The 10,881-nt window shown below is 45.2% G+C and overlaps 2 protein-coding genes across 2 annotated transcripts; both read right to left on the minus strand.

Moving 5' to 3' along the window:
- Positions 1 to 4,346: 4,346 nt before the first annotated feature.
- On the minus strand, positions 4,347 to 7,064 carry EMWEY_00006780 (arginine N-methyltransferase 1, putative; the record flags this gene model as incomplete). The annotated part of the gene is made up of 6 exons (XM_013478329.1): positions 4,347 to 4,465; positions 4,646 to 4,811; positions 5,293 to 5,385; positions 5,631 to 5,762; positions 5,989 to 6,395; positions 6,719 to 7,064. The coding sequence occupies 6 exons, from the start codon at positions 7,062 to 7,064 to the stop codon at positions 4,347 to 4,349; spliced, it is 1,263 nt and encodes a 420-aa protein (XP_013333783.1).
- A 2,120-nt stretch (positions 7,065 to 9,184) lies between these two features.
- EMWEY_00006790 (hypothetical protein) lies at positions 9,185 to 10,835 on the minus strand (the record flags this gene model as incomplete). Its single annotated transcript, XM_013478330.1, has 2 exons — positions 9,185 to 9,565; positions 9,885 to 10,835. The coding sequence occupies 2 exons, from the start codon at positions 10,833 to 10,835 to the stop codon at positions 9,185 to 9,187; spliced, it is 1,332 nt and encodes a 443-aa protein (XP_013333784.1).
- Between the last annotated feature and the right edge of the window lie 46 nt (positions 10,836 to 10,881).

A 10,881-nucleotide genomic window follows, 5' to 3' on the forward strand; every position in this document is an offset into this window, starting at 1 on the left:
CCCCCCCCCCACACACACACACACACACATGCACATACACCTAAATTTGCGCTAAGTCTTTATCAACACTTTGGTGTATTTGCCTTTAAAAAGGAAAACCTACTTGATGGCTATCAGCTCTTGAGCAACAGTTATGAAGGCCTGCAGAAAAAACAACATGGATGCAGACAAAACACCTTCAAGGGTTAAAATGAAGCAAAAACAGCAGCAGACTGTGCTGAGCTCTACGTACAATCCAACAATGTGAAAGAGGCTTCAACCACTCTATGTACCACAGCAATATATATGTACGCTATTGCTTGTTATGTACACAAATGCTATATCTTCCTCTATGAAAGACGTAATGCACGCAAAACTTGTTTGTCTAGTCTTATCACACTATCTGTTTGTTTTGTTCCTTTCTATTTGCTCATTTGGTATTATTTTATTTTATTGATGTACTAAATCGACATTGATTGCTTCTTTGGCCGAAGTCTCAATAAACGAAATTCCCAAATCCTCTGCCTTCCTCTGCAAATAAAAGATGCATGCATGCATACATACATACATGCACTGTAAGGATATGCAACAAAAGAACAAAGGACAAATTAACATGCATGCATGCATGCATGCAAGATACAAATCACTATGCATGCCCATAAACCAACCAAGGCAAAACAAACAAATAACCAATGCATGCATGTAGATTCATGCAAGCAAAAGCAACAAATGCAGATTACGGATGCATGCATACATGCTCTCTTTCAACTGTCACCTCAGCTTACTCGCGCATCTTCGGCATCCACGGCGCGGTCACTGTCTTTCTCACTTTTGTTTCCTACCAGAATCTTTACAGTGTTCTCAGTTGCGTACCTACACACAACAGCAGCAGCGCCAGCGGCAGTAGTTGTAACAGTAGCAGCAGGGCCAGAAGCAGGTCCACGCATGCATTCCTGCACCACGCGGATTTTGTCAGGCACTGAGTTACTACCTAGATAGCTACTACCCAGCAAACTACCACCCATCTAACTACTACCCACATAACTACTACCCAGCTAAATACTACCTAGCTAGCCTGGCCCACCTGGCTACTATTCATCTACCTACTTACTACCCCGCTACGTGCTACCAAGCGAACCTTTTCCCAGCTAGCTACTCTAGTCAACTAGCTACTAGCCAAGGAGAGGTTGTGAGGCAGCGCACCTGTTGACCTCAGCTAGCCATTCGTCTACATGTACAAAGGAGTCTTGCTCAGTTATATCATAAACCAAAACAATGCCGTCAGCGCCTCTGTAATAAGCGCTTGTTATTGTGCGGAAACGTTCTTGGCCGGCGGTGTCCCACTGTAGCAGCAGCAGCAACAACGCAGCAGCAGCAACGCATGTAGCATGCATGCAGATGGACAAACGCGTGGCACAAGCACACAACAGACACAACACAATGCACGCAGTAACAAATATAATAAAGATAATTATAATACACAAACACGGCTACGGGAAAGCAAATAAAACCAAACAGAGACAGAGATAAACAAACAATAACAAAGTGCAAAAAAAAGAGAAAGAAATCACGAACTAAACAAATTTAAAGAAATACACAAACAGACATTTTGTGCGCTTCTCTCACTATTTGCAGTTTAACGATTTTGCCGCCGACATTAACGGTGCGAAACCTCTGCAGCAGAATAAAACATAGATTTACGTTTAGTGATTAAATTATTTATTTATTTATTATTAAACTATACAAATATATATGCATTCTGTTTTGGCCAAGGAGAAATATCAGGGAAAAGTAAGAAGGCCGCAACAGCATACGAAACGGAGCACAACTTCAAATGCAGTTCTTTAAAAAGGACTTAAAGAAAATAAAATAAATTAAAAATCTATCTTTTAATACTTAAAGGGTTTAAATTCCTCACGAAATCCACCCCAATGGTGGTAATATAGCTGTCTGTAAAGGCATCGTCCTGCACACAAAAAAGGGGGCTTACGGATTAGGGTTTAGAACAAATCAAGCGAGCAGCATCGCTAATGCAGCTGACACTCTATCTATATATGCATGCGTTTGACAACGGTATTTACGGTTTAGAGTTTAGGGTTTGCGTCGCAAGTCGGTGTTAAACCCTAAACCCCAATGAGAGCAATACGAGGAGAATGAACGTACAGAGAAGCGGAGCAGCAAACAAGACTTTCCTACACCTGAGTCCCCTATAAGGACCAACTTGAAGAGGTAATCGCTGCAAAAGTGATAAAAGCACCACAGAAGAGGAATATATGCCGGGTATAATGACGATACAGCAAGGAAGATAAAGAAGGAGTTAAACGCTGCTGTTACAGGGTTGGTTGCTGCAAATACAGCAGGAAGATGCTGTGTAATTGTACAAATAAAATTAAGCAGAAAAGAATCATTTAATTGCCTACTAATCGCGAGGGCGGGAACCCATTGTGTTAAAAAGGATGAGAAAAAGAAGGAAGACGACAGACGCCACCGCCGCAAAACGCGTTGCTGCTGCGGTCGTTGTTGATGGTATTGTTGTTGTTGTTATTAACACTATTATTATTGCTGTTAGTCGGTATGTTTGTTGTCGGGTGTTCTAAGGATAAATTCTAGGAGAAACAACACCAGCCGAGGGTTAATCCTCAACAGCGCTGCCGTGTCTGCTGCTCTAGCATTCGGGCGATGTTGCGGTGTACAGGCACAGCAGCAAGCTGTACATACACCTCAGAAAGCGGAGAGAAGAGTCGAATGATGCGGGAAACGGTAATTCTGCTGCCTTGAAGAAACGGGGCCCCTTAGAAACCGCGTGAATGGCCGGGACCCCCAAGGTGTGGCTGCTGAGACAAAAGGCAGACAGAGCCGCAGGTACTTGTCTGGATCATGTGGACGTACCGCTCTACATAGAAACAAAAAAGGAATAAAAACAAACCTCAAAACACTCTAGAGGATGAATCCTGTTTAAGCTGCACGCGAGCCCAGCTCCGCTCAGCTGAGGTGTATGTACAGCTCACACACGCAGGCAGAGATGGCTAGGGCTTTCTAGAAGAAGGAACACGCATCAAATGCATTTCTTCTACTGTTAACATCCTTTATTTTATTTATTTATTGTTGAAGGCAAAAGAAAGAGGCAAAACGTAAAAGCCTTCGAAGGCGCTGCATGCGCCGCCTTAAACCCCAGCCAACTACAGCCACCAGCCATTCACGACACAAAACGTCAACTGCCCCCCCTCCCTCTCTTGAAATAGGACTAAATAAACATGTATAAACTAAATTAACATTTTTAAGATTACTTCCTTAATTTTAAATTGCTCTTTTTGTCGCAATTGCAGCTCTGCAGCGCTTCGAACGTGCAAGCATGAGCGTCTCTTCAGATACCGCTGTAAGGCAATAGACAAAGATGTCCTACAATAATTTAAACTCATTTTATTTAATTACCATTTACTCGGCATAACACACTTTTTATTCATTGAAGTGTAATTTATTTTAAGTCATTTTACCCAATTTTACAGTCTACACGCATCAGTACACATATTGTTTCGTCAGCGGTGCTGGAATGTTCATAACCTAGATGACAAAACACAAAAACAGTCGCTGTAGGCTCGATTTATTATTATTATCATAACTACTACCATTTTTTCTATTTTTCTATTATAAATTTTCAAGGTTGAGACAATCCAGTGGCAGTGAAGACACCGTAGTCCCTCCCTGGCCTCAATAAACGGGACTGGCATTGTCACCATAACCACTATGCCATCCCTCGTGATTGTTCTTACTATCATTACTCACGCAATTCCCCATTTACTATTGCTGCTATTCAGCTAACTGCAAACACAACTCATACTACTGCGAACAAAGTAGTCAACTACAACTACTATCCCCACCATTGCTTTGCCCAAAATGAGCATTAACTCCAAAATTGCAATTATTAATTCTAACTGCAAACAGTTACAAACTAGAATAAGCACTACTGCTATGTTGGCGGACTGACGAGGTATATTGGCTATACTCGCCTTTAATTTATGAATAAATAATTAATCTTGGAAGTTTCGATCGGGGGAGGGTTAACCTGCTTGCTTTGGTGCTGCGCTCTAGATACTCCACAGACGCGAAGCGAGCTGCTACTACAGGAGCTGCTGGCAGTAAATGCAGCACTTTGTGATTTGCACAGGTAACAAATAATCCTAATCGCCTTCCCTCTCCCTCTTCCCCCTCCTTATCGCGTTTCCACAGACAGCAGAGGCTGCAGCAGGTGTGGGGACTGCCACAGGGCACACTGCATATATAAGTATATACATGCATGCATATAAATATATATGTATACATATAAATGAACATAGATGTATTCCCATGCATACACAGAGTCCCTGCGCTTAGAGTACCTGAATGGCTCTTGGCTGCAGCTGCCGCTGGTGCTGCGCTGCGGTCATGCGAATGGCAGCAGCAGCAGCAGCAGGAGTCGGAGCAGCAGGAGCAGCGTTAAGCTTCATGCCTGCTGCACTTGCATAGCATGGATGCATGCATGCGTGGATATGTAAGGATAGATGGAAGCAGTCTTTGTCTTTGTTTTATCTTAATCTGTAGAACTGAGTGTTATTTATGGGTTTATGCGTGTGTCTATTCTGGAACTCGTACGAAATCTTAATATCTAAGTCTCTAGGGTTTTTCTTACTCTTGCGCACAGCAATTAAACCCTTTACGCTATCTCCTGGCTCTCCTACCAATACATGCTGCATATAAAACACTGTCTGCTTCCAATGGGTGTAACGACAGTGAGGAGAAGTACTCAAAACAACCGGCTTGTGGCACTGGCTAAACACCACTTCAAACCATGCCACCTGCACCGCCACACACAAACCATAATCCCTAAACCCTAAATGCATAACGCCGGCAGCACAACAATAAACACAATAAGCCTTACATGAAACAACAAAACCCGGCACACCTACACAGATGGCACACCTACACAGATTTTGATCCAATAGACACCGGTGTGTACCAACCCCTCTAAACCCTAAACCGTGCGGCTAAACCCTAGATAGGCACAAACAGGTCCCAAGCACTAAACAATCCAGCCCCTCATTTCAAAAGTCCAGACACAATGCAACCCTACAAACCCTAAAATGCAGCAAAGCCCCAAACCCTAAACAGAATACAAACTCGAACGGCCCTACAACCGTAAACCCTAGATACACCCCAACCATAAACCCCAACCCAACGACAGACTAAATGCATAACGCAGAAGATGTACAACAGAGGGCAAGCAATGGCCAAGCTGCCTATAGAACGAAAGAAGAGAAAGAAAGCAAGAATACTCACAAATGCATGCAGGAAGTCCTTGCGACGCAGTTGTATGCTGTAGGCAGAACAAAAGTTTAGCTCTTCAGGGCTGCAAGTAGCCAAGTCAATTTCCTGCAGCGCCAAAGCACAAAAGGTCCTTACCGGTCCAAAGCTCGCTCACCCGCGCATAATGCTGCTGTTGTTGTTGTTGCGGCTTCTGTTGAGGCTCAACTCTCCACTGTCATTATATCTACTGCTACTCTTGCCACCATGCCTACGGCTACTCCTGCCACTGCCCCGGCTTATGAGCAGGACCACCAACACAAGCAGCAACAACAATAGCAACAGTAACAGCTGTTGCCTAAGTTCGCACTTACCAGGACACAGCATGAATTTGTGGCGACAGCAGATTCGTCTACGCTGTCTACGATGGGTTCCTCCATGATGCAGTTCTTAACACAAGAGAAATCGAGACCATATACGCTGTCCCAATAGCCTACTTTCTCCTCCTGCACACAAATACACGGATGAATCTAAACCCTAAACCGTAAATATAAACGACGTCGTGTTCTACGCGCCAAACCGTGCTACTTCTCCAGCTGCTGCTCCACAGATTGTCGCAGATGCTCCCGCTGCAACTGCCGCTGGATATAGTGACGTGGTTGCATGCGACTTTTCTGTACAAGAAGTATTGATTTGTGTATTTGTGTGAAGAGGTGAAGAAGAGTAATTTACCTTATAATCGGCATCTTCAATGGCAGCTAAGAAGAGACGGGCTTTATCAGGGAAGAGAGAGCCTCCTTCGGCTAGCCATTTGTCTCTGCAGTAGATGACGGTGTCTAGCATGCTCTCATAGAGTAGGAAGTATCCCATCCATTCGGAGACAATAATATCGACCTTAGGGACAGGAAGTTGTACATCTTCCGCTTTCCCCTCAATAAAAGTAACTTTATCTTGCAAGTTATTAGCTGCTGCTACTTGTCTTGCTATTTGAATTATCTCCGAACACTCTATGCCATATACATGTGCTGCTCCTGCCTTAGCAGCAAATAAAGATAAAATCCCTGTACCACTCCCTACATCCAATACAATCTTGTCACGAAATAAATGCGCATTATCTGCTATTGCTCGCTGGTAACTGCCTGGGTGTACGTACACCGCAAAAAACAAACCCAACACGCAACACAATTCTCCACTCTATTCTTTACTCCCCTTCTTCTACTCCCTTCTGCCCACCATAGTATCTTCTGCGTAAATTATTCATTCTTACGTATTCAACTTTTTCATGTATTAGTATTATTGTGGCAATTGCTGCTATTATGTTTAACGTTAGTCCGACTGACTCATTATTATCATTGCTATTATTATACTTCTACTGCTGTTATTACTATTACAGAGCGCTGCACGCTGCTGCAGGAAGAAAAAAAAGCAAATTGAGTGTATTATGGTGTATTGTATTGCTCACTTGTGCGGACAGAGTCCTTGATCATTTCCTCATGTATACTGAAATGAGCATAAGAATTAAAATAATAATCGGCAGAAGAAATGTTGTCTTGTTGCAGTTCTTTCCATTCTTCCGTAAAGGCTTCCTTTTCTTCTTTTGACACTTCAAGAGGAGGCACAGTAGAAGAATAGGCGAAGCCAGACCGGTTATCCCCGCGGCCAAATCTTTTATTATTATTTTTGTTGTTGTTGCCGCTGTTGCCATTGCTGCTGCTGTTGCCGCTGCTGTTGTTGTTTGTTGCAGAAGCGGCAGCCGCGTTCAGCTTTGAGACGGGGGCAGAGGCCCCCTTTGGTGCCGTGGTTTCCATTGCAGGCGATGCTGTGCATGCAAATAAAGCCCCAAGTCCTGTTCAAAGCAGCAGATATGCTGCAAATATCTGCAGTAATTAATCACATCAAACAGAAAAGAGGAGGTATGTATGCATGCAGCGTTACGAGCTACAACAGGCTGGTGCAGCAATTTGTCGCAAACACTGCTGCTCCGGCTGCTGTTGCAGCTGCTCCACCTTCTGGCCTCTACAATCGCTTGAGCTAAATGCAATAACACTGATATGCAGTGGGCTTCTATATTTATGGCTGGGCTGCAACATCTTCCACAATTACAGGGGCAAGGGGTTGCGGTGTTAGTAGATGTACATCCTAAACCCTCAAGCCCACTCTCTCAACACAAAACCCCAACCCCAGAAGGACAACGTACCGAGACAGAGGAGAGGATGTTGATCGTAGCACAAGGAATCAAATAAGAAGGAAAGCTTGTTTGCTGTCGTTGAAGAAAACAACAGCAGCAAGCAACGCGGAAGTGTGTGTGCTGTTCACTGCAGCAGCAGCAGCAGCAGTACCAGCTCGTCGCTGCTCTTGGGCGACAATGAACACCACCTGCGGGAATAAAATAAAAATAAACAATTATTTTTCCTCGGAAGGAGAAACAAAAGCCCGTTAGTGTCTATACACTGCACGCTTCACCGCAGCATGCAGTATCAGCCCCACACCTCAGCACGTCAGCTCACTGCCTTCGGTTTGAGCCGGTGGAAAAAGCAAAATATTAGCAATATCCAATAACAAAACAATAACCACAATGATTAGTTTTATTAGTGTTTCTATTATTTTCTTATAATAGTCTTTCTTGAGCATTTTCAGTGGATACCGAAGATACACCCACCGCTCATATCGCTGTGCCGCCTTCGGCCTCTAGCCGAGCGCCGCATAATTTTCCTGTCGAGCACATCTCTTCTTCGCATTATTTATATTTTTTGCTATCTTTTATTTCACAAAATGCAATAAAGTGTATTCAATCAGCTTAATTGCCTTTTGTTTGGCTACGTTACACCGTTCTCCTCCCGCCACCCCGTGCGTGCCGCACGGGCTGGATTCTTGAAGAATTAATGTAAAGATACACAAATATACATACAAATCCAAACGTAAATATAGGTAGAACGCATACGTATTTATGTAAACATAAAGATAAACGTAGCAGATCTGTATGTAAATGTTACATAAATATAACATTGACTTAACATAGTAAGATACAGGCGCGATATACGCAATACGTAGTACATGTGTAGAATCTATCGTATACGCTCTACACTGCATAATTATAATGAAACAGAGTTACAGACAGTGTTAGTTAATCATTATTCTTCTTCTTGTCCTCCTCCGTATCATTCCTACTGCAGTTTTTGTCTATTCCCCCCACTGAAATATACGAATGTAATGGCAAAGACGGCAAATAGAGTCTGCCCAGCCCCACAGGGTACACTCGGTGAGTCCCAAATATGACAAATACACCAGGATTTGCATGCAGCTAACTGCAAAAGTTAATTGCATTTACACTGCAATTCGTCAAGTTGCCCGTCCCCAGCTTATGACCAAATACATGCCTTCAAGGGGATGGCAAATATAACTATTATTGTTCAATTAATTAGTTGCTAAGAAGGTCATAGACGGAAAGGCAGTCAACTAGACTAGTGCTCCGCTGGTGAATGCATGCGCTGCCAGCAGCCCTAATTCGGGGCCCAAGAGTTTGTATGTTTTTTTCTCCTTTTTCCCACGAAAGAGAAAAAGGACAATTACATAAATTGAACAAAGTAAAGCACTTGAAAAACAACTGGACGGACCCCCGCAAAAGGGGGGGTTCGTTGAGGATTTAAGGTTTGGGGCATTGGGGGTTTAATATACTTGTCTGCGTTTATAGGGGTGTCTCCGCTTCGCTCTCCTCAGCATCAAAAATTGCCTGAGACGTAGCAACGCACGCAGAGCTCCACTATGAGTGTTTAGGGGTTGGGCAATACTGCAGCACTTGCAGCAAGGGCCTTTTAAGCCGGCGGGAGAGGATGAACCGACGAGAAACACCGAGAAGCACCTCAAGCAGAGGCAAAGCGGGCCAGAACAAGGGCTGCAGTAGCAGCAGCAGCACCAGTAGCAGTGTAAATCAAATATCGAGGTCAGGAGCACACTTGGTGTTGCAGGGCACCTGAAAGATTCCTGAAGAGTCTTCTTTGGTTTGTTGCAGCATAGCAACCATGAGGTCCTCTTCTTCATCTGCTGCTCCCTCTGCATCTTCCGTTGCAGCAGCGTTGTCTGCCAAGTGCAACACCTGCACTGGAGGCGTCTTCACCTCAGGTGTACAGACAGGAGAAGGCCCAGCAGTAGCAGCTGCTGCAGCAGAAGTAGAAATCGAAGTCGCAGCAGATGGTGGCGATACACCGTCTGCTGTAGATGGCTGCTGTTCCCGCAACAGACGCAGCATCTCCACTTGCTGCACCAGAAACAAGTCCATCGGTAAAAGACACGAACACGAGGAAATGTACAACTAAGAAAATAAAGAGACAGCCAAATGGAGCAAGCAAACATAAATAAATATATAAACAAGCCCATACACAGACCTACAACAAACAAAGAGGGAAACGAATAGCAAGTTCATCTAACTGCTAAATGCCACGACAGAAAAATATTACAAATGATGTCACAGCAGCAGCAGCAGCGGCAGGCAGTAGTAGTAGTAGGCGCGTCTGCTGCTGCTGCGCACGGTTATGATTTTGCGTTTTGAAGCAGCACAGACAGCCCCACCAGTAACAGCAGCAGAAGCAGCAGCAGCAATAGCAGCAGCAGCAGCAGCTATTGTTGCCTACTGAAATATTTGCCCAGGGATCTGGCACCCCCCAAAGCTTGCAAAGGTGAGGGGAGGGGACGAAAATGGTTGTAGTTCGGTGCGAGCGCAATAGAGGCAGCATTTTCTTGATTGCTTCCTCAGCCGGTTCAGCGGGGACCTTCTTTTCTAAACTGCTGCTGCTGGTGGTGTTGCTACTGCTGCTGTTGAAGAGGCTGCTGCTGCTGTAGATGCTACTGGTGGAAGCGTCTATTTGCTGCTCTGCGTTGTGCAGCGTTCGAATACCCAGACGGGCAAGGGTGTCTTGCTGCAGCTCCCTATATGCAGCTTCTTGCTCCTGCAGCAGCAGCCGCTGCTCCACAATCCGCTGATAAGCAGCAGCAAACACAGCTGATTCTGCTGGACCCCTGCAGATGCGGGCAGCTCCTGCAGCATCGCTTGCATCCTCCCCAAGGAGCCTTTCGTGGGGGTCCTCTGGAAGCACGTCGCCGCCACCTCCCTGGGGTTTGGGGGCCCTAAAAAAGCGCAGAGGCGCCCCGTCTTTGTTTTCTTCTCTGCATACTTGGGTCAGCAAACTTACTGGTGAAACCCCCGCATTTATTGCAGCAACTGCGCGGAGAGCAGCTGCCAGGGAGTCTGAAGCTTCTGGTGTACAGGCAGGTGCTTTATGTGTATGGACAGGCAAAAGCGATTGAGGTCCACTTTCTTCTGGCTCACACGTACAAACAGCCCCAACAACAGCAGCTCCTGCAGCAGCAGCAGCTGCTGCTGCTCCGTTGTCTGAACTCCTTTGGGATGCAGCAGCGGGTGGTGCAGCAGCAGCGGTTGCTGCGCCTGCGTCCCTCTCTCCCAGTGTTTGTGTTCGTGCTGGTGCTGCTTCTGCTGTTGTGGGTTGGGCGGCCTTGGAGACATCGTCGCCCTTGCCTTCTGGGGTCTCCTCTGGTGCTGCACCTTCCTGCAGGCAGCGCAGCATGTGAGACAGCAGCCTCTCTGCCTCTTTTTTACACTATATATATATA

Source organism: Eimeria maxima, genomic scaffold, assembly GCF_000499605.1.
Source record: "Eimeria maxima Weybridge genomic scaffold, Emw_scaff39, whole genome shotgun sequence".
NCBI classification, from domain to species: domain Eukaryota; phylum Apicomplexa; class Conoidasida; order Eucoccidiorida; family Eimeriidae; genus Eimeria; species Eimeria maxima.